We start from the raw sequence: 22,068 nt of genomic DNA, 5'->3' as shown, positions 1-22,068 counted from the left end.
CTGTCATAACTTGTATTGTGCCTCGATGTACTGTAGATTTAGTACACGCTTACTTAGCTAAGCCCTGATAACAAACATCAAGCAACCAAGGGAAGCTGTTGTTTTCAGTGCTCTGGCGGTCTTCATTGCTGTTATTCACAAATGACCATCCAAATCAACCTAAACCAATATTTACTTAACCATAGCTCTTCTTATTATATGGCTCTATTATGCTGACAGGTCAAAGTGACGTGTGTTTGAGTGTGCACGCTCTCCTTTCTGTCTACAGTGTGGTGTTTTCTCTGTGGGATTATACAGCCGCTCCTTGCTTGGGAAACTACAAACATCTCAGTGGTTGTTATAAAAAAAACATGCTTGAAATCAATTCTGTCCCACAATGCTACTCTGACTACAAGACTTCAGTCATAGGCCACAACACTCCGTGGGTTAAGGAATTAACCCAATAATTGTTTTTTTTGTGTCAGCTAGTGCTTCTCATAGGCATGTGTAAATATCTGGATTGACCCCAGTCTCTCCTGCTGTGTCTTAGCTGAAAAAAATGTTTTCCAAACAAAGGGATCATCATCCCCACTTATTTTTGTGTGTCTTGCAGTCCTGACATCCCGAGAGTCGTCATGGAGATAAAACAAGGACCGCAGGGCCAAAGGAAAAGTTGTTCACTGTTCTGTCACCGTCACATCTTATTTAACCCCTTTCTTTGTAACTCATTATTTAATCGACCATGATATACATACTGTATATACATAAGACAAATATATTTACAGAGTTTTGCTACTGTAAACACTGCAAAGTATCTCTATGAAATGTAAAATAATTTAGAAACCTTTTACCTAGAGCAATTATTACCATTACTGTGTATTTAAATATAATAAAAATGTGCATTGTGTTTTAGATAATCTTTTGTTGAGTGATTGTTTTTCTTAATACCCTGTTTATGGAGTCCCATTTTATGATACTCTTCCTTGTAACTAGGAGTGGAAGAGCAGTGCATCTGGAATACCCAGCAGTAAATAATTAACACACCAGTGTGCACTTTCTAAAAATTACAGTGCCATGAATCTCCTATGTGAAATACATTATGAATATGTTATAGGTACTGAAATATGCATGCTCTCCTCATTACGTGTGGTACATGGGTCCTCTGATGCACGACCATTTTTGACGTTTTAAAGCCGGTATTCACCGGTTGCTGATTCAAAGTTCACGAAGTGCATCCTTGGTTGAAGAGGGAAATGTGTTATCACAGCCTCTCCTGATATGGGTGATGTAACATAGTATATCTACATGACATGTGACCGTAAATAAACAAGGGCAAGGCAGAACTGAGATTATTTGCGAGAGCTGACTATCAATCTATTTACATGTTAGTTGTAAATGCACCGTGTATATATTTTAAAAGTTCACTGATTGTTCGTGCTATTAGTGAGGAACTGTGTCTTTTTGCTCAGCACCAGAGGACATCTGAGAAATGTGTGGACTTTATCCCTCTTAAGTCGATGTAGGTTCTCTGTCATCCGTTATTAGCAAACCCTGACATGATACACAGTTGCACAAAGACGGCTTTCTGCACAACACTTGTCCTTCATCCCTTTCCTGTTTGTTTACCCTGGAGAGTCAATATGCTGGCTGTCACACTACTGAGTGACGTGAGCTTCCCTTGTGCTCTGGCTAACCCCTGACTGAAACCCTGTGGATTTCTATTAATACTCCCATCTGGTCAGACTTGCCAGGTAAAATCCCAAGCATGCTCGTATTTTCTTTCCATTTCAATGTAGGAACGTGATGACGAAAGTCATCAAAAATATCCCATTTTTAATCAACCGTTTCCACTTTGTGCCATCGTTGTTGTCTCTTGACAATTGTGTTAGATGCTCAGTTTAGACATTATGATTAATTATGTAGAATTGGATTTTACGAAAGAGCTTTAGAGCTGTCTGGTTTGGCAGAGGTTAGATAAGCTCCAAATCCTTGTTTGGTTCTCGCTGTCTGGACAATCCCACGGCATGGTGCAATGCTGACGGACGCCTAGCGGTGGACATGAAGGATTCTGTGCTACACCTAAAGGTCAAAGTATTTCTCTGTGCATTTCCCACGCACTATCTTCACATTGGCAATGCTAATCCATTATAATGTAGAATTTGCTTTTATAGTTTCTGAAAATCATTGCATTACTTGTGGACCCTTCAGATCTAATGTTTTATTTTGAGCTGACCTCAGGCCAGTGTTGTACGTGGATTCTTTCCCCATTATCCTATACATGCAAAGTTAAATATATCAAACCTCACCCACTTCAAATCTAAACCCAAAGGACTCCAATCTCATAAAGGGGACATTAACAGATTAGGATGATGTTTCAGGACACCACACTGAGGGATTTATTATTCCTCATACAATGGTACTCCACACAAACTCCATCCAAATCTACTTTGGAAGGTGCTGGATGAATGTACAAGGGGTCGCAACGCTTGACGTCTGGATGAAAACTGATCGATGCACATATATAACAGGCAGTGTCTGTCTGGAAAAGAACCTCCTTGTTGTTGGGACGAGAGTGAGCATCTGCACGTCCACTTTATGATGATGAATGGGGGCCACGGGTTAATAAGTCGGACATACTGCATATTCCTCTGTGTCACAATGAGTCATGCACTGATGGGAATGAAACCTCCTAACCGATACCAAGAAGTGCATTAGTCAAACAGAAAGCAAGATACACAATGCAAAATGGATTTGAGTGACAACTTTACTTCTCACTTGAGGGATACCTTTTGCAAACACACATAGTACAAAATTGATACAACTGATATGCATTTTCTTATTTGGAACAAACATGTGAATAACTGGAAAAATGCTTCTACTGGAGTAAAGGCGTGGACACTTTACTATATTTTCTCTATCCATTTTGTTGTAAAACTAAGTTCAGTGTCTTTATAATAACACAGGAGGGGCCCAATGGAACCTCTTCAAGAACCCTTGGGCCCCCATGAAATGGGAACCAGTGTGATTATCATATATAAACCACGCAGAGGAAACAGAAACTCAAACATAACTCGTACCAGTAGTCTGAACGGTAGGTGGCGTTACACAGAGGTCGGCTCTGTAGGAGGCAATGCAAAAGCTACAGGCCCCAAATAAGGAACAGTATGTGAGCATAGGAAGAAGTAGGCTACAGTGCACATGGAGACCGCTGGGAGGGCAGTCGTATTAAGCAGGCCTGTCCCAGCAATGTGCACGGGACATGATCAAGGACTGCTTGTAGATCTAGATGTTTGTCTGGTCCGGCTGTGGCTGGCCGTTGGACGAGCCAACATTGAGAAGTACTCCCAAAACCAGGTTAGCCGCTGTCACACGCACAGTGGAACTGGCAACTGGCACAATGTGCGTTAGTCAGTGGCTTACCTGCTTTTAGATTTCAGATAATACTGACAACCATGAGCACACAAAATCTGCGGATCGACACAGACAAAGGCTGTGGAATAAAACAGTACAAAAAAAACCAAAAAAATAACAGCCAACATAAAGTGGAGATTAGTGGTAGGCTATCTTCTATTCACATCACTTGGACATAGCGGTATTTAAATGATTGTACACAACACAAAATGATAGGCTATAACAATTCAAATAAATTGACAAATCTCCTAAATCCTCCACTATCCGAACACTGTAACAAATTGTTAGAGAATTATAAATTACAGCTGGCTTCTAGTTCCAGTCCAGGTATTTGGCTACCGACATTTATTGAAACGCTTTTAATAGCAATTGCCATGAAAAAAGTTCAAAAACAATTACATCTGACAACTGTAAAGAAATGTAGAGAAATTACATCCAATGATTTGTTGGATGTGGCCTGATTCATCCACACCATAGCCTATAGAATAAAGAATATAGTGGCAGATAATACTTACCAGCCCCAAGTTTTCTTTTGGATTCATTTTAAAAGAAAAAAACATTTCATTTTCGCCGACAGGACCCTACAAACCATCTATCCAAACATCCAAATAGTTTTTTCTCTGAAAAGAAATCACTGTGCACGGTTAAAGTTAGGTGCATTTTGATGATATAGTACAGCACACCGACACATAAGTTCAGTTCACATGCACTACCCCAACCCTGCCCACTCCCCTGCATCTGCAACCCGACCTGGTTATGCAAACGAGAAAGAAACTGGCACCATGCGCAGCCAATAGGCTGCCGCGTTTGAGTTCAACGACCCACCAATTATAGATAATCGGCAAATAAAAATCTCCGGGAGGTGGGTTTTATGAGGCCAACAATTTCAGTTGACTTTGATAGTCATAGTTGGTGTGCGGCGCGTTCAGTTCTGCACGTCGTACATTAGGAATAAACCATTCGCTTGTTAACAGTTACTGTCCTCACCGAGTATTTATGGCAAATTCAATGCGACACATGTTTCTTTACAATTAAATAGTCGACATGTGATGCGACAGTTGCTACTTGAGGTGGAATAAATGTGCTTTAAGCCGGTTTGACAAAGAACGCCCCTACCCCTACAGTGAGAAGTGGTTGAACTCGGCTTACTTGTGTACAGTGTTGCCATGAGCAGAGTGTGGCTATGCACGTACCAAGGATGCAGCATGACAGTCTGTTCTGATGATGACGACGAAGAGGAGGAGGAGGAGGAGGAGGTTGTAGGAGAAGAGAACACTCAATTATTAATGGAGTGAGAGTTTGGACTCCCCGACATCATTAACAAATTGTATAGCATCAAATCGATTTGAAACTACAATTTAGATTTTAATTTTTGTTAACCCTTTTTATTTCAACATCACATGAAAAAAGTTAGGTGCATCTTAAATACAGAATAGTCATTGTACTACTACTACTACTACTACTACTACTACTACTACTACTACATTAAAACAATGCAAATCTTTAATAGCAAATATGATATAAGATATTATAATATTATTATCAACAATTCTCGTTAAGATTAACTATAAAAACTCTCCTTTTTTAGATTTACACAAAAAAATCACCTCGCATAATTGACCCCCTTTTGAACTTGTCAGCTGGAACATGGTGTTCTTTCTTTGTTTTGATATTATCAAACAACTTTTGGACTTTGGGTAGCCTATATGTAATAGCTTTCTTCTGACCAGTTTTTGACTGTTAAAACCCGATCGGATTATTCACAGCCAGGATACACATAACCCCACGACATAAAGTAGCAAATCAGGATTACATTAGATTATGTAATATCTGATTTTGCCAAATTAGAGTTACCACCAGGGGGCGACAGTTGCACATGTTTACTGTATTGACTGCTTGGGGTTTATGACAGCCCTAAGACTTCAAGAGAAGAATTGTTGTAGGCCTACTGGTAATAGGCTGGTTTAATTTTAAATTTATTTTTTATGTTTTGATTAGTATAGGTAGTACTGAGTGTAAAATATAACCATGTCATACTTTTTCATAATAGCCTAATAATTTATCATTGCACATGCGTCTCAAATGTTACTTTTTTCAAACCCCTGCACACTTGTATATGTGCACTTTTAACTGTATTTATAAATTTATGAAATTAAGGACATGTCATTATGTCAAGTGGTTCTCATCGTTTGTGTAATGAACAATATTTACAGTCAATAGTAATAACTGATCTCAGATAAACGAATACTGTCTCTTTAAGAGGTACAGTTGTCTGAGTGCACTCTGCCATTTCCGTTTCTAGCCAGCCGGTGGTGTCACTCAACAACAATCGTGGAGACTTCAAATCATTTCAAATAATACCTCACACTACTGAGTAGGGTAGGTTTGAAATAAATATTAAATATTCGAACACGAAATTGCAGTTAAGAGGGTTAACTGATGAATTTGTGTGAATTCCCTCACACACTAAGGGTTTTTCGTGCACACTCCGAAGGGACTTGTAATTGACGTTTGCTAAATTTAGCTATTCAGAGGCTAGCTAGCTAACACGCTACACTAAAGCTAATGTCACTAGCTAGCGTGATTTTTCTATTAAGAACAGCGTTACAAGTTAGTCCCATATTCTTGTCAGTGCATAAATCTATAATGTGAATATCTACATATACGCTGCATGCATAGTTTATCCGAGGCACTCTGTTTGGTGCTGAGCTTTCTTCTTTGTTTACAAATGTAGCCCTAGCATAGTTTGCAGGCTGCTGCTAGCCATCTAACGTAAATGTAAGGTAACGTTAACATGTTCCTGTTTGTCTGCAAACAATAAAAGTAAGGTTACAAAATAAGGTTAATTTTAAACTGCGGTTTTGTAGTTTCTTAACTACCCACGAGTGTCACTCCTATAGACCAAGACCACAAGCGTGATGATCATTTTTCTTTCTGCTCAAGGACTCAGGCAAAATTATCACCTTCTCATTCCATGAAGTTTGGATGAATTTCCTTCATTTCCTGTCCTTGAAACCGTAACAATTACCAACACACCTAATTCCTAATGCTATTCTGTCAGACCCAATTGTGTCACCTTTGTACAATTTGTACACAGGAGAATTCCAGACATTTTTTTTTTTAAATTAAACACTGCAATTATGGTGTATGTTCTCAGGATTCCATTAGAGAAAAGCTGTCCAACTGTTTTATTCTGATGGTCAGCCATGGATGAAGATGACAGCCAAGATGAGCTGATCAACTGCAGTACATCCCACAGCAAAGGAAAAAGGGCTGCCCTGTGGGCCATCTCAGGTAGCTTGTTTAACATGTATACGATCATTAGCTCATGAAATGGGTACATTTCACCAAAATGCATTTACTTCCATAAGAATACACTATTAAACATACCTAAAAGCTTTTAACACCTCATGCATTTCTGTTCCTCTTAGATGATTCTGACAATGTTGAAGAGGAGTCTGGGGAGGGAGAAACTGACAGTGGTGAGGAAGAAGAGGAGGATCACGTAGATGGAGAGGAGGAGGAGGAGGAGGAGGAGGATGATGATGATGATGAGGAGGAGGAGGAGGAGGAGGAGGAGGAGGAAGAAGAGGAAGAGGAGGATGGTACGAGTGACTGACTTTTACAAGATTATCATATGATTATTCTTTGCTCAACTTGTTTCTCTGTTAAAGGTTTATGTAATTACAGAATACACTACAGTGTCTAATTTTTAGCTTAAGAAGCCTTAGTTTTCCCATAGAGTTGAAAGTGAAAAATGTAGCTTCTGTGATACGCTACACATGTATGGTGTGTACAAAAAATACATCATTATTTGCCCACTTCTTTGTTATGCTGCAAAATCCTCTATACATATGGTATGTATAATACATTCACAATATAATTCTACCCACTTTTATCAGATGAGGAAGAGGAGGGAGATGCCAAGGCTGAGGATGGAGCTTTTGGGATAACCTCTGCCGACGTTGCAGGGATGAGCTCGGATGAGGACACCGAGAAGTGTCCCATCTGCCTTAACTCATTCAGCAGCCAGCCTGTTGCAACACCAGAGAACTGCGAGCACTACTTCTGTCTCGACTGCATCCTCGCATGGGCCAAGGTGGGGCTGACTTCATGTTGTATGAGCCCAAGTTGTTAGGCAGCACCGTATAGGTGATTACGTTGATTATCAGCATATGCGTTGCATTTAAAAAGTGGAATGTTTTTTGTTCTCTGCTCTTTAGAATGCAAACTCGTGCCCTGTAGACCGTATTTCCTTCAACAGCATATACCTAAGGAAATGTTATGGAGGCAAAGTGAAGAAAATGGTGAGTGTCTTTGGTAGCATAACTTCTGGAACATTTATCAACCCAGTTTACATACATGTATGTGTTGTGGTTTAGTTGTTTATGTGGGATTTTGTGATGACTGCTCATTCAGATCACAGTACAAAAGCCTGCAAAGGAAGAGCAAGAGGAAACGGTAAATTTGGACCTGGAGCAGACCAGCTGTGAGGTGTGTGGGGGCACTGACCGTGAGGACCGCCTCTTACTCTGCGATGGCTGTGATGCTGGGTGAGAAAGACTATTGGACTAAACTATCAACTTTTATAATAATAATAATAATAATAATAATAATAATAATAATGATTAATAACTAATTGGACTATTGTTCCATAGGTATCACATGGAGTGTCTCACACCACCTCTTGACTCTGTTCCTGTGGAGGAATGGTTCTGCCCTGAGTGTGAAGCCAACAACCGTCACTCAAGTAAGCCTTTAAGTTATTTGCCTTCCTAAATTCATATTTGCTCATTATGGAGCAATTTAAAATTGGTAGTCCTTTATGGACAGGAAGAAAACTAAATCTGAATTTTCCATCTTGTAATATACAGTATTTAACATATTTTAGTAAATTGATGTTCTTTAAAAATGCTGCCATAATATGTTTTTATTTTCTTTCAGTGAAAATATGTTGCAAAAAAACAAATTCCCATAAAAACAAAAAATACATATTAACCTATACCATTTGTTCATTATATTACAAGTGGCCATGTTTAAGAATTTTTTTATTCTTAGCATCTTTTCACATGACAGACGTTTAATTGTTCTTGACTCAGGGGGTTCAGCTGAGGAACTTAGTGATACAGAGAGCCTACCTTCTACTGCCCGTCCTGCCACCAGTCGCTTACAGTCCGGTGCTGCAGGTCCCACCAGAGCTATCGCCCGAACTCAGCAGAGCGAGAGGGTTCGAGCTAATGTCAACCGACATCGCATCACACAGGCACGGACATCACAGGTTTGGCATGAGGCGTGATGCTTCAGTCTTGGCTTACTTTCTAACTCAGCATATGTGCAGGCTGGATCTTGCAGAAATGTCTTGCTGTGACATTATTGACTCATTGAGTTGTGTGTTCGGTTAATGTACTTCAGTGCTGCTGACAGGAGAAATGATGGCATGTGTTTGTGACATTTGTTGTATTTGATTAGCGATGGAAAGGCTTGTGTTAAGGAGCAGTGCATGTGTTTGGTAGTTGTGTTTAGACAACAGTGGTTTGTGAGAGCAAACCGATGGAGTAATGCAAACTTTTTCTTACTAGTTGGCTCCCACGTATATGATTCAGTCCACTTGGCTTGATGAGACTATTAATGCTGTGGTGGCTGGGCTCAATTCGGCTGTGTATATACGGGACTTAACACCACGCGTCCCATCTAGCCGCAGGCGCAAGACCAGTAAGTAAGCACATGCATACAAATTCACTGCAGTTTTCAGATGAGCATAATCACAAGCACACATGAGCTGATGTAATGGAAGGAAAAGCAAGAGATGGCTATGAGGCCAAAATCGTGATGAGGGATAACTTTTATGATTTGATTTGAACAGGGAAGCGCAGAAAAGTTAGAAGCAAGAAGGCATCTTCTGCCAAGGGTAAAACCGGTAAATTAGCAACTACAGGAGTCAAGAGGAGGAAGCGGAGAGTGAGGAAGACTAAATCCAGAAAAAAGCTGGTGAGTGTGTCATCAATATCAGGCTTGAGATTTAAATGATTTGTTTTTAAATATTTCACTAGATGTATCACTTAATGTAAACCATGAACAATTAATTAATAGACGTTATTAATATATACATATAATAATGGTAATAGTAAAAATGTATAATATTAAATATGTAAATAATTAAGAAAACACATATATATATATATATATATAAATAAAAATCTTGTAGTCGTGAGATGCATTTCATAAGTTGACTCTAAACCTATGTTTTCCCATTAGATGTTGAAAAAGGCTGCCACTCCTCGAAGCCGTATTGCTAGTAATCTGAGAATTGTAAAGGACAAGAAGAGCTCTTCACTTCCTACAGTATATCGGCCATCAGAGCACACGCTAAGCAGCATGCGCGCTGACATAGGTGCAGCATCCCTCTCTATCTATGGAGATCCATTTGACCTGGATCCATTTGTGGATCGGTAAGAAGACTTGTGCATTTTGTAGTGCTTTGCAGAATACCATTCAAAATATATAATTGTATACATGTACCGGCCACTTTATTAGGTAAGCCTTGCTAGTACCAGGTTAGACCCCCTTTTCCCATCGGAATTGCCTCAATACTTCGTGGCAGAGACTCGGCACTGTAAAGATTCCTCCGAGATTTTGGTCCATATCGACATGGTAGCATCAACACAGTTGCTGCAGATTTGTTGGCCCCCCACACCATTACGCCACCACCAGCAGCATGAACCGTTGGTTGGACTCAAATCATTCGTTCAACCGAGGTATGCAGAAGAGCATCTCTGAACACGTTGAACCTTGAAGCAGATAGACTACAGCAGCAGAAGGCCACACTACATTTGGCACGGGCTCTCCAAAATTGTACAACAGAAGGTTGGAACACCGTTGCCTGGTCTGATGAGTCTCGACATGAAAGCACGGATCAATCCTGCCTCGTTTCAACGGTTCAGGCTGCTGGTGGGGGATATTTTCTTGGCACACTTTGGGCCCCTTAGTACCAATTGAGCATAGTTTAAACGCCACAGCCCACCTGAGTATTGTTGCTGACCATGTCTATCCCTTAATGACCTATGTGTACCCATCTTCTAATGGCTACTTCCAGCAGGATAACGTCACAAAGCTCAAATCATCTCAAACTGGTTTCTTGAACATGACCGTGCGTTCACTGTAGTCAAGTGGCCTCCACAGTCACCAGATCTCAATCCAATAGAGCACCTTTTGGGATTTGGTGGCGATTAGCATCATGGATGGGCAACTGCGTAATGCTATCTTGTCAATATGGACCAAAATCTCTGAGGAATGTTTCCAGCATCGTTGTTGAATCTATGCCCCAAAGAATTAAGGCAGTTCTGAAGGCGAAAGGAGCTCCAATCTGGTACTAACAAAGTGTACCTATAAAGTGGCTGGTGAGTTTATTTTTATATTATATATATATATATATACACATACATACACACAGTGCCCTCCACAATTATTGGCACCCCTGTTTAAGATGGGGTCATGGACTTCTAAAAATTCTCCTTTTTTTTTTAAACAACATAGAACCCAAATGCAAAAAAAGAGAAAAATCCAACCTTTTATTTAAGTACATTACTTTGGTGGTAAAAAAAAAAATCACACATTTAGAAAAAAAAACTTGAAATCATGTGTCCCACAATTATTGGCACCCCTGATGTTTATACTTTGTACAACCCCCTTTTGCCAACAAGACAGCACTTAATCTCCTTCTATAACATTTCACAAGATTGGAGAACACAGAGAGAGGGATCTTTGACCATTCTTCTTTGCACAATCTTTCTAGATCATCCAGAGTCCTGGGTCCTCTCTCATGCACTCTCCTCTTTAGCTCACCCCACAGGTTTTCGATTGGGTTGAGGTCTGGGGACTGAGATGGCCATGGGAGGACCTTGAGTTTGTGACTGCTGAACCATTTTTGTTTAGATTTTGCCACATGTTTAGGATCATTATCCTGCTGAAAGACCCAGTGACGACCCATCTTCAGCTTTCTGGCAGAGGCCATCAGGTTTTTATTTAAAATGTCCTGGTAGTTCAAAGCATTCATAATGCCATGCACCCTAACAAGGTTCCCAGGGCCTTTGGAAGAGAAACAGCCCCAAAGCATCACAGATCCTCCACCATACTTCACGGTGGTGAAGGTGCTTTTCGGCATACTCATCTTTTGTTTTACGCCAGACCCACTTAGAGTGTTTGTTGCCAAAAATCTCAATCTTAGTCTCATCTGACCAAAGCACACAATCCCAGTTGAAGTCCCAGTGCCGCTTAGCAAACTCCAGACGTTTACGTTTGTGAGTGTTAGTGAGAAAAGGCTTTTTCCTTGCATGCCTCCCAAACAGCTTGTTGGCATGTAGAGAGCGTCTGATGTTTTTTTTTGAGACTTCGTGACCCCAAGATGCCACTCTTTGATGCAATTCTGTGACAGTGAGCTTAGGACTTTTTTTTACTTCTCTTACCATCCTCCTCACTGTGCGTTGTGGCAAGATAAACTTGGGACCTCTTCCAGCCTAGTTTGTCACTGTTCAGTTGTTTTAAACTTCTTAATGATTCCTCTGACTGTAGATACGGGCAAGTTAAGGCGAGTGGCTATTTTCTTGTAGCCATTGCCTGACTTATGAAGGTCGACACACATCTGCCTTACTTGAATTGTGTGTTCTCTTGTCTTTGCCATATTGACAAATGGGTAAGAGAATTAGGACTCTGTCACGTCATATTTATACCCCAGGGAAACAGGAAGTCATGAATTACTATTTAAAAGTTCCTAGATACCCTGACCAACTTTAGCAACTACAGAAAAATTCATTTAAAAAAAAATCTATTAAATTTTTCAGCGGAATTGTTAGGGTGCCAATAATTGTGGGAACATATTACGAGTTTTCTTTTTCTAAATGCGATTTTTTTTTTTTAACACCAAAGTAATGTACTTAAATAAAAGGTTGGATTTTTCTCTTTTTTTGCATTTGAGTTCTATGTTGTTTAAAAAAAAGGGAGAATTTTTAGAAGTCCATGACCCCATCTTAAAAAGGGGTGCCAATAATTGTGGAGGGCACTGTATATATATATATATATATATATATATATATATATATATATACGCGCACGCACAATGTTAATAATTGAGCTAATTGTGCCTTACGGTATTCATTTGACCAGTCAGGAGGAAGAGCAGCAGGCCCACATTACATCGCTGTTGGAAGCCAAGAGACGAGGGATCTCTCGCTCTGCTCTTCGCTCTCACCAGCCTGTAGCTCGACCAGTCACTGCAAGCCTATCCGGGTAACATCCCCTTTTTGCCATGATGTGTACATTTGGTTATCCAGAACAGGTTCTGATTTGTAAATTTCTATAGCTAACTGAGGAACATGTTTCTGCTTATCAATCTGGACCAATAATTTCCTGCAGCATGGTGTAAGAATGCAGGATTTTGAAAAGTCTGGTTATAATGACCCAGAAATCAGCTAATGCTGGTTGGTCGAAAGTAAAAACAACTGTAAACTATAAACATGTGCATGACATGCTAGAGAATATTTGTCACAAACTAACTTGCTTTTAATGACAAATTCATGGCAGTTTAAGTCTGCTAAAAATAAAGGTGGTTTATGCCTTTTGACATACATTGCTTTTTTTATTAAAATCAGCTTTGATAAGATTCAAAAATGATGAGTAGATAAAAAAAAAAAAACAGAAATGATAAAACAACAATTCCAAACACTGCTAATCTGCATTACGTTACACATCATAATTGCCGATGTAACATGAAGTGTCTTAGCTGTCTCAGTCTTTGTGATCAAGATAGTATCTTGCTTAATGGATACTAAAGAAATATGGTTGATCTAATTAAAGGTTTGCTTTGCTATACCAGGAGAGGAATGGATGTTCCCCAATCAAGGAGTGTTTTTGAGGCGGCTCCTGTGCCTGACCTACTGGGCAGCATCCTATCGGGACAGAGCGTCCTTTTGATGGACAGCTCTGATGTTGTTATTAATCGAGATGGTTCCCTCAAAGCTACAAAGCCAAGTAAGTGTGTGTGGCTAGAGGCCCAAAGTTCTGACTTCATCTTACCTCTTAGGAAAATAATTGATGCTTTTGAAATCGAGCTATTTACATGAAGTCCAGTTGTAGAAAATCAAACAACTTCAAATTAACATCAACCGTGATGCTGTGGAGGAGGGTCTGGCTAATCCACTCAGCATTCTGGGATGGGAGAAAAATGTGCTCTGGTTCATTTCTTTAAACCAATCACAATCGTTTTTGGCTGTGCTGCTGCTAAATAGTCTCGGGAATTAACTTGGTGTCGTGGAACGTGTATGTTCAAAAGTTGTTTGTCATGCAAAAGAAAACTCCGATTGGACAGACAGTCTAGCTAGCTGTCTGGATTTACCCTGCAGGGACCTGGGAAAAGGTTAACCTTAGTCCTCATGTATTGACCGGAGTTTAAAGTGCTCATATTATGCTCATTTTCAGGTTCATGATTGTATTTAGAGGCTATATCAGAATAGGTTTACATAGTTTAATTTAAAAAAACACCATATATTTTGTATACTGCACAATGCTGCAGCTCCTCTTTTCACCCTGTGTGTTGAGCTCTCTGTTTTAGCTACAGAGTGAGGCATCACACTTCTGTTCCATCTTTGTTGGGAGTCGCACATGCGCAGTAGCTAGGTAAGAACTACTAGCCAGTCAGAAGCAGAGTATGAGGGCGTGCCATGCCAGCAGCTAGGCGAGCATTATAACAGGTGTTACAAAGTGATGCACGTTTGTCACGGAAGTAAAGGCTGGACTACAATAGAGCTGTTTGGAGCAGTTTGTGAACAGTGTTTTCTGTTGGAGATGGTAAGTCCTTTTGGGGTGGACTTTGGGCTTTTTCACTTTGTAAACCTATTGCATGCACAAAAAAGATATCACAATAAATGAAAGGCAAAAAGCATAATATAAGCACTTTAAAATGGCAACACGAAGGAAGCCCAAAGCAACAGATATCCGGGCCTAAATGAGTGAAATCCGGCAGAATTGTCGTCGGCAACGGAGCAATCCGGGAAGTGGAACGTCAAGGATATAGACTAACGTCAACCTGACTGCTTTATGTAAAATGCACATCCAGTTGGTGAATGTCAAACTTTAAACTATCTTTAATCTGCGACACAAGAGGTGAGCAATACTGCTTGTGTTATTCCTCACTCGTTCTCAGCTGATTGTGACTGTTGCTGTCACCATTTCCCATTTTCTGGTTTTTCCCAACACTGTTTAGTGTTACTCTGAATAATTACTGTGAGCAGTGTACAATTTGTAAGTCTGTGTCATCTGCAGAGCAAAGCAAAATAATGATTCCACTTTTTATATGCGTTTATTATTTGTAAATTTTTTTATGTTACAGTGATGCCATCTGTGTCAAACCGAGGTTGCAGCAATAGCAGTAGCTCAGGAGAAGCCAGCACCCAGATCAGCCCAGTGATGTCACCCAGCCAAGGAGACAGGTCTCCATCTTTCCACTACAACGGAGACCTACCAGGATCCTCCCATAGCTCCATAAACAGACCTTTCTCCCAGAGCTCTTCTCGCTTGCAGCCCTACATGCCCTCCTCAGCCAGCCACATCCAACCATCTGCCCATTCTGATTTACCACCCCGAGGCCATCCAAGTTTGCAGCCACCTCGTCCGATCAGACCCACGCACCCAACTGGTCACCAGAGAACCAATGGAGTAAGAGCCCCCAGCCCCTCCCTGGACTCCAGCTCCAAGAGCAAGGGAATGGCCTCATCACAGTCTAAAAAAGCAGCTACAAAGCCCATGTGGGTAGACGTGTCAGTACTTCCTAGGATACCAAAAATAAAAAGGGAGAGCAGTGGTATCACAAAAGATGGCACTAGTCAAGATGGCAGCAGTGGGAGTAATCGCAGCAGCAGCAGCAGCAGCAGCAGCAGTAGTAGTAGTAGGGGAAATAGTAGTAATGGTTGTGTCACTCCAGAAACAGGCATGAACAGCCTTGCTGGGGACCAGGGAAGGCAGCAAAGTGTAGACCAGCAAAAGGGCAGGGCTGACGGTCAGGCACAGAGGCAGAGGCCTGACGGAGCCAGCTCGTCCTCAGCCTTCTCCAACTCCTTCTCCTCTTCCTCCTCCACTGGTTCTTCTGCTAGCCAGCCACATTATTCCTCGTCTTCATCAGCAGCAGTGAGCTTCCGCATCAACGCCAGTGGGAACTCCTGGCAGTCGAGGCGGCTAAGCAGCTCGTCATCCTCTGCTGCTGGAGGAGGCAGCACGCAGGCACCCCGGCGAGAAAAGGAAGATGAAGCAAAAAAGAGACAGCTGCACAGGGATAAACAGATGCTTTTGGCATCACGTACGCTGGTCCATAAAGACCAAGACAGCGATAATATCTACGATCCCTATAATCCCACCCTGTCAGAGTCTAGCAGCTCAGATGATGAAGCTGAGAGCACAAGCCTGGATGGCAGCTCCCTACGTGCCACACGGGAGGGGAAGGCCCCAAGTTTAGGAAACAAGAAGTGTTTAGTGCAGAGCAAGCATGACCTGGTTCCTGTGAAAATTGAAACATGCGAGACTGAGGTCTCACCGGAAGATCCAGGGAGAGCTAGTTCTCAGGAAACCACATCATCGGAGGTCAGATTCTCAGAGGACGACGTCAAGGTAGAAAAAGAATCTAGATTAGTGGACACTAAGACAATGTTACTAGACACTAAAGTTAAGAAGGAGCCAGGGTTAGATGATGCAGGGGAAGCTGAAAGGTTTGGTCACAGCGTAAAAGGTTTGAAGTCCGAGACAGCAGACACCACACCACCTGTTCAACACAGCCTGGATCTTTTAAAGACTGAGAGGGGGACTCTCGAGGAGGAGAGTGGACAGAGCCTTGGCACTCTCAACAGTGATCCTCCTGACTGTAGGAACGATTCATCAGCATCTAACTCTGCTCCCGCCAAGAAAAAAGAAACCAAATCCGATTCCAAATCCTCTCCCAAGTCTAGAGATTTGGGCCATAAGAAGAAGGCCTTTCAAGCTTCGAAGGAGAGACACTCTAGCAGTTCAGAGACCGACCGAGGCAGGAGAGAAGAGCGTCATGCCTCAGGCCAGGGAGGCCGACGGAAAGAAAGGGAGAAGGACCGAGAGACGAGTTCAAGGCGGTCAAGGTCCAGAGAGAGGAGAAGGGCACACTCGGTCTCAGAAAGCTCTCAGTCCGGTTCCCCTGACAGGACTCGCGGAAAGAGACGTCGGTCCCGGTCCAAAGACAGGAGGCGATCTAGGTAAATATGTAATACCTTGTCCAATATTCCTGATATCAGTTATTTAGTAAACATCTGTTTGACGTTAGGAACTTTATTTAACACCTAATAGTTTTTTTTTTTTCTTCAGTTAAGAGTTTTGACTGTCATTACTGATTTTTAGGTCTGGTTCCGACTCTAGCAGCAAAGAGCATTCGAGGAAGAAGCATAAACGAAGTAGCAAGGAGAGAAATGATGGCAGAGGGAGAGACTATGATAGAAGACGGGTGTCCAAGGACAAGAGACATGGTTGGTCTCGTTCAAAATCTTCTTCAAACTCACGTTCCAGATCCAGATCCAGATCAAAGGACCATAAGCGTCGGTCTTGCTCAAATTCACGGTCAAAGTCACGATCCAGATCCAGGGAAAGAAAGAAAGCCCACACACGACCGCAACAATCGTCTCTCTCCTCCAGAGACAATGTGGAGTCATGGTCAAAAGACAAGAGGAGACGCAGGTCTAGATCCAGCTCAAGAGAGAAAAGGAAAGAAGTAGGATCATCATCCAAGACTTCTCAGAGAAGTTCAGGGTCCTGTGTTTTGTCCTCTAAAGACACAAAACGGTTTCAGGACATTAAAAAAGAGAAGGATGTCACTCAAAACTCCCTCAAAGAGGAAAAAATTGCCACAGTGAATAAACAGAAGACTCCCTCCTGTACTGCCGCTTCTAAAGTTGGAAAGAAAGGCCAAGACTTCAGGGCAGACGACCAGGGCACAACAAAAGAAATGGCGGAAGAGACGAAGGTCGGAAAAGAAATAAAGAAAGAAAAAAACCCATCTCTTGATATGTTTGAAGATTCTTTTTCTTTTACTAAACCAATTAAGAAAGAAGAAACTGACATTCATGCTTTGATGGTAGCCAAAAGCATAGATGAGGAGTTAAACAACGAACGCCCCATCAAGACTGAGTCCTTTGAAATCAAGACTGAGCCCTGTGAAATCCCCATAATTAAAACTGAGCCAAGTTCCCCAGAAATATGCCACATACCCCCTGTCACCTCATTTTCTAAACCGACCACACCGGTTACAGCAGTCGGTCTCCATGATGCAGTCTCTCGGTCTCACCCAGAATTAATGGCCTCCAGAGAACAACCAGCCACTGTTGGGTTGACCGTCCCTGTAAAGCAGGAACTTCGGCAACCCTCAGACTCTGACGATGACTTTAATGTTGACGTGATGCTAGACAACCTGGACTATGTGAAGCCTGAGCGCACAGAGGAAAGTGGCGCCTCCGTCAAACGAAAGGAGGAAGTAGAGGAGGGGAAGAATGAACAGGTATCGACTGTAGTGGGAGCAAAAGCCAAGACTCAAGTGAAGAGGGTTACCTGGAATATACAGGAGCCTCAGGGGCCTCAACCAGAGAAATCCGCAAGCAGTAAGTGTTGCTGCTGGATTGCACCACACCAGTTTTAGTTTGCTGCTCAAAAGAGTTAAAGGAACACGCCAACTTATTGTGACTTTAGCTTATTCACCGTAACCCCCAGAGTTAGACAAGTCCATACATACCCTTCTCATCTCCGTGCGTGTTGTAACTCTGTCTGACGGCCCCACCGCTAGCCTAGCCTAGCACAGATCCTGGAGGTAACTGGCTCCATCTAGCCTACTGCTCTCAATAAGTGACAAAATAACACCTGATAACACATGTTCTTGTTTACATGTTGCGATTTGTATAGTCACAGCGTGTAAAAATAACAAGGTCATATGGGACACAGCCATCTTCTAACTATATTCTCAGAAAGGCAAAGCACTGCTACTCTCTGCTCAGGGATTCTCAGGTGCTGCGAGCAAATCACTCCGCAGAAGTAGCAGTGCTTCGCCTTTCTGAGAATATAGTTCCCAGTTTGTATACGGTTAGAAGATGGCTGTGTCTCATGTGACCTTGTTATTCGTACACGCTGTGACTATACAAATCACAACATGTAAATAGGAACATGTTGGTGTTATTTTGTCACTTATTCAGAGCAGTAGGCTAGTTGGAACCGGTTACCTCCAGGATCTGTGCTAAGCTAGTGCTGGTGCCGTCAGACAGAGTTACAACACGCACGGAGATGAGAAGGGTATGTATGGACTTGTCTAACTCTGGGGGTTACGGTGAATAAGCTAAAGTCACAATAAGTTGGCATGTTCCTTTTTAAGATGTAAAAAGTGATTCTAGATGATGTTTCACACACAATTGCACATTTTCCTTTTCTTACAACACACACACACACACACACACACACACACACACATTTGGATAACTTCATCTTGATATTTTATCCTGCTGGCAGAGAAAACAAATTAATGTTTTCTGAATTATAATTTATTTATTTTTTTGCACAGAGCTGTCTCTGTATAAGTTGAAGCTAAAGCAGGAAGGAGCTCGCAGACCCCCTTCAACAGTCCAGACATCCAGTCAGGTAGGACAGTCAGTTGTTACCCCAGAGTTAACCTAATATTTCGAGCAACTAGATTTTTGACATGAATAGTTTAGTGTGATGAAATGACCAGAGGGTGGCAGTGTTTATCTAGAAGAAGCAAATGTATTGTCAGGGTAAAGTCACATGGTCGAAACTACAACTGATACTGTAAGTGTTTTCAGACTAAATGAAAGTAAAAGCCATTCTGTGAATGTCCAAACTGTTGTCCACACATTTAATGTAATCACTAATTCCAAACTAACTCCTTCCCTTATTTGTCCTTACCAAGTCTATATACATAGAAAGTTAACTGTTGCATAAGAAAAACGGCTGAATCGGATGAGTGCAATTAGCACGGAACGTGGGGAATTGTAATGGACATTTTTCACAATTTTCGGACATTTTATTGACAAAATGAGTAATCATGAAAATAACAGTTATTTGCAGCCCTAAATTACTAAATCTGTCTTTTATTTGATCCTTGTGTAATCTTTTATTTATTTTCTTATCGTGCATATAATCTCCCCTTAACTTCCACAGGACATCAGTGGAGCTGTCAGTCACTCCTCCAAGAGGGGTGCTGTTGGTCCTCTCAGTTCCTCCTCTACTTCTGATGGTGTACAAGGAGAGGAAGGGCATTTGGTGAGGAATGACCAGCTGATTCTGGCTTTTGAATGTTTTAATCTCTGAACTGAAAATCTCAAGGCTTTGGCTGTTGTGTATGATTTTAGAATAAATGTTATAACGCCTTCCTACTTTGAGAACACTTGTGGACAACTATGTCATGACATCTGTGGTGTTTTACTCCTGCCGTCAGTATTTGAAGAAGCTGCACATGCAGGAGAGAGCTATAGAAGAGGTGAAGCTCGCCATCAAGCCTTTCTACCAGAGGAGAGACATCAACAAAGATGAATACAAAGAGATTGTACGCAAAGCTGTCCAAAAGGTGGGTTCAGATTTTTTGCCAAGACACTAAAAGGTTTAACCCTAATAGTAGTAAACTAAGGCATTTCTCAGTGTCTCAGGTCAACAGTTGAATGAGTGTTTCCTGAGAATGTATATGTAAGTAACGTGTGTTCCTGGTCGTCAGGTGTGCCACAGCAAGAGTGGGGAGATCAACCCAGTGAAGGTGGGCAATCTGGTCAAGGCATACGTTGACAAATACAAACACGCTAGGAAACACAAGAAAGGAGAGGACATGGGGCAGGCACAGGAGGCTGAGGCCATCAGGCCCTCTGGTAGCCCATGAGGAGGCGTGAATTACAGGCAAGGACCGCAACACCCACTGCAGACACTTATTCATATGTTTTACTTTGTGTTCTACCACCGGGTGTGATCTCAAACTCTCGGACAAACCCAATCCAAACGGCTTACTAGGATTTGCTCGAACCTCCAAGGTGCAGCTATAAGGTTGTGCTTTCTAGCTTAACTGAATTTTGACTACACCCTTTTGTTGATCACTTGAACTGCACCTATTGATGTCTTGTGCTTGGACAGTCACTGCCAGGAACTGGTCTCTTTGTGTAGTACAGCTCAGAAACTTTATGGGAGACCTTGAGGTTGTGCCTTAAAGAGGCAAATCTCAAAGCCCCTCCCATGGAGTGATAAATCAGGTAGCTTTCTCCACAGGCATATCACTGGGAGGATGCAGCATGGGCTTTGAGGTTCATACGGCTGTTTTTGTTTTGTGGGAGCGAAGGTGTATTTATCAGTGGCAGAACTCATTTTGTTGGTTAAGGAGTGCTATAAAAGTGTGCAGAATATGCATATAAATAGGTTTGTCACATTTAAGGAACAACACTGTTATGCAATTTTTGTAGAACATTTATCGGAGTAATTAAACAATTTTAGATTTGGTTGTAAATAATATAGATTTGATATATCCACTTATATGTTCCTTTCGTCTGTGTTGCCTGTTGCGAATGACTAAAAAAGGTTCTAGTATATAGAGTTGATTGGTTTATGTTTTGTATTTGAAAGCCTCTGTTATCTGTCTTCCACATCTCTACTATCCATCTCTAATGAGCTACATATAGTCCATATAGCTACATATAGTCAGTTCAATTTGAAATGAATAATGGAGTCACTGCTATCAAAAAACAGCCTCTTCTTTTTGGGCATACTTGCTTTTTTTATGATCTAAACAAACCTTTAAATCTCAGCATTATCCATTTTTCCAACCCATCACTGACATGTAGAAAACCAGGGAATATTTAGTTGGCAAACTAACTTTTTTTTTTTTTTTGTATAATGGAGACTACTGCTCCACAATCCATGAAGTATGAGTGAAAAGGGTTATAGTACAGACTTCATGTCTCAATGGCTGAGTTGCAGTCCCAATTATCTTTCAAAAATGTTATTGTCTATATTTTGTCACCGTCTTCACCTGGTGCTGTCATGTCATTTTAACTACCAGGTTGTTTTTGTATTTAATGTAAAGTATTAAGCTAATTTTTATTGGCACACTATGATGGTTTTGTGAGATCAATGTATAGCCCCAATTTAATAAACAAACAATGGAACATCTCACAGCAATTTCCAAGGTAGGTATAATAGAAGTGAACGCATACTTCAGTATTACAGTACAACATAAAAATAATCATTTTAGTGTTCACCTCAAGGTGTCTGCAGTACTTAATTATGACTGCTTTTGTCATCGTGTCTTTAACCTGAACCGCCGTCTGGATATCCTTTACTACCCTGCTGTGCTGTCTTCACCAGAACTCTCCATGAGAAACTAATTCTGCGTGTTCACCATTTTGTTGTCTACAGTAGTTTGTTTGCCAACTGTAAAGACGAGTTGGGAGTGGTTGGACTTGCCTTGTACGGTGTCGTCCAGTCTAATTTGGCTTTATAAAGCCAAGGATTAGGAGTGGAAGAATCTACACAAACAGGTGCTCATGTTTATCTGAATGTATTTTACTTCTTTTTTTTCTGCATTGACTTGATGAGACAGACCAGGTGTTTCTAAAAGTGAACACAAATGATAATAAATAGGGT

The 22,068-nt window shown here is 41.3% G+C and overlaps 2 protein-coding genes across 5 annotated transcripts in view; both read left to right on the top strand.

Annotated features, from left to right (window-relative positions):
* rassf7a (Ras association domain family member 7a) overlaps positions 1 to 896 on the top strand; it is a 36,927-nt gene extending 36,031 nt beyond the window's left edge. For all 4 annotated transcript variants that reach the window (XM_039808974.1, XM_039808973.1, XM_039808971.1 and 1 more), the window contains one exon: positions 593 to 896. In XM_039808974.1, the coding sequence (XP_039664908.1) occupies positions 593 to 624 (32 nt within the window). In that variant the 3' untranslated portion in view covers positions 625 to 896. The remainder of the gene's footprint in view (positions 1 to 592) is intronic.
* A 4,751-nt stretch (positions 897 to 5,647) lies between these two features.
* On the top strand, positions 5,648 to 21,872 carry phrf1 (PHD and ring finger domains 1). The gene is made up of 19 exons (XM_039808532.1): positions 5,648 to 5,769; positions 6,548 to 6,684; positions 6,822 to 6,995; positions 7,293 to 7,489; positions 7,614 to 7,697; positions 7,810 to 7,943; positions 8,049 to 8,140; positions 8,490 to 8,668; positions 8,970 to 9,102; positions 9,254 to 9,378; positions 9,646 to 9,839; positions 12,550 to 12,672; positions 13,259 to 13,413; positions 14,771 to 16,652; positions 16,795 to 18,044; positions 18,992 to 19,068; positions 19,609 to 19,710; positions 19,886 to 20,014; positions 20,159 to 21,872. Exons 2-19 carry the CDS (start codon positions 6,597 to 6,599, stop codon positions 20,315 to 20,317), a joined length of 5,277 nt encoding a protein of 1,758 aa, XP_039664466.1. The 5' UTR covers positions 5,648 to 5,769; positions 6,548 to 6,596; the 3' UTR covers positions 20,318 to 21,872.
* Positions 21,873 to 22,068: the final 196 nt, after the last annotated feature.

This window comes from Perca fluviatilis, chromosome 8 (assembly GCF_010015445.1).
Source record: "Perca fluviatilis chromosome 8, GENO_Pfluv_1.0, whole genome shotgun sequence".
NCBI lineage: Eukaryota > Metazoa > Chordata > Actinopteri > Perciformes > Percidae > Perca > Perca fluviatilis.
Note: the sequence above shows the minus strand (reverse complement) of the source record. Positions and strands in the feature narration are given on the sequence as shown.